The sequence below is a fragment of the Fulmarus glacialis genome, unplaced genomic scaffold, assembly GCF_000690835.1.
Source record: "Fulmarus glacialis isolate BGI_N327 unplaced genomic scaffold, ASM69083v1 scaffold28477, whole genome shotgun sequence".
Lineage (NCBI taxonomy): Eukaryota > Metazoa > Chordata > Aves > Procellariiformes > Procellariidae > Fulmarus > Fulmarus glacialis.
This window is the reverse complement of record NW_009221719.1, coordinates 1,304-1,688: the sequence shown is the minus strand read 5'-3', so window position 1 is coordinate 1,688 and position 385 is coordinate 1,304. Positions and strand designations below refer to the sequence as shown.

The 385-nt window shown below is 68.1% G+C and overlaps 1 protein-coding gene across 1 annotated transcript in view; it reads right to left on the bottom strand.

Annotated features, from left to right (window-relative positions):
• The window catches only part of LOC104079243 (myotubularin-related protein 9-like), a 3,165-nt gene that overhangs the window by 2,008 nt on the left and 772 nt on the right, over positions 1-385 (bottom strand). The window contains exons 3-4 of the mRNA XM_009581212.1: positions 269-380; positions 7-164 (exon numbers count right to left, since the gene is read on the bottom strand). Of these exons, the coding sequence (XP_009579507.1) occupies positions 7-164; positions 269-380 (270 nt within the window). The remainder of the gene's footprint in view (positions 1-6; positions 165-268; positions 381-385) is intronic.

Genomic DNA, 385 nt, shown 5'->3' with positions numbered 1-385 from the left:
CTGTGCCCCCCCCCGTCATCCGAGCCTGCTTTGCCGCCTGGGCCGACCGTGTGTCGATGATAAAGCCCCGTTCCCCCTCGTCCAGGACCGTCCCCAGCAGCATCTCATCCTCGCGGCAGCGCTTTCGGTTGGGGCCCGTCAGCGGCTGGCTGCTGCGGAGCATCGCCACACCGGGGGACCCCACAGGATGGGGGGCTTCGAGCCGCCTTCGCCCGAGGGCTGGCGGTGGTGGGAGAGGGGAGGAGGGGCAGGACGGGGAGATGGACTCACAGTGCCGTTCTTGCGGTGGTAATAGCTGAGGACGGGGAATCGCCCACCCTGCCGGAAACGGGCAGCCTTCCGCAAGTTGTCATCGTCCAACGCTGCCGGCACAATGACGGTGCGA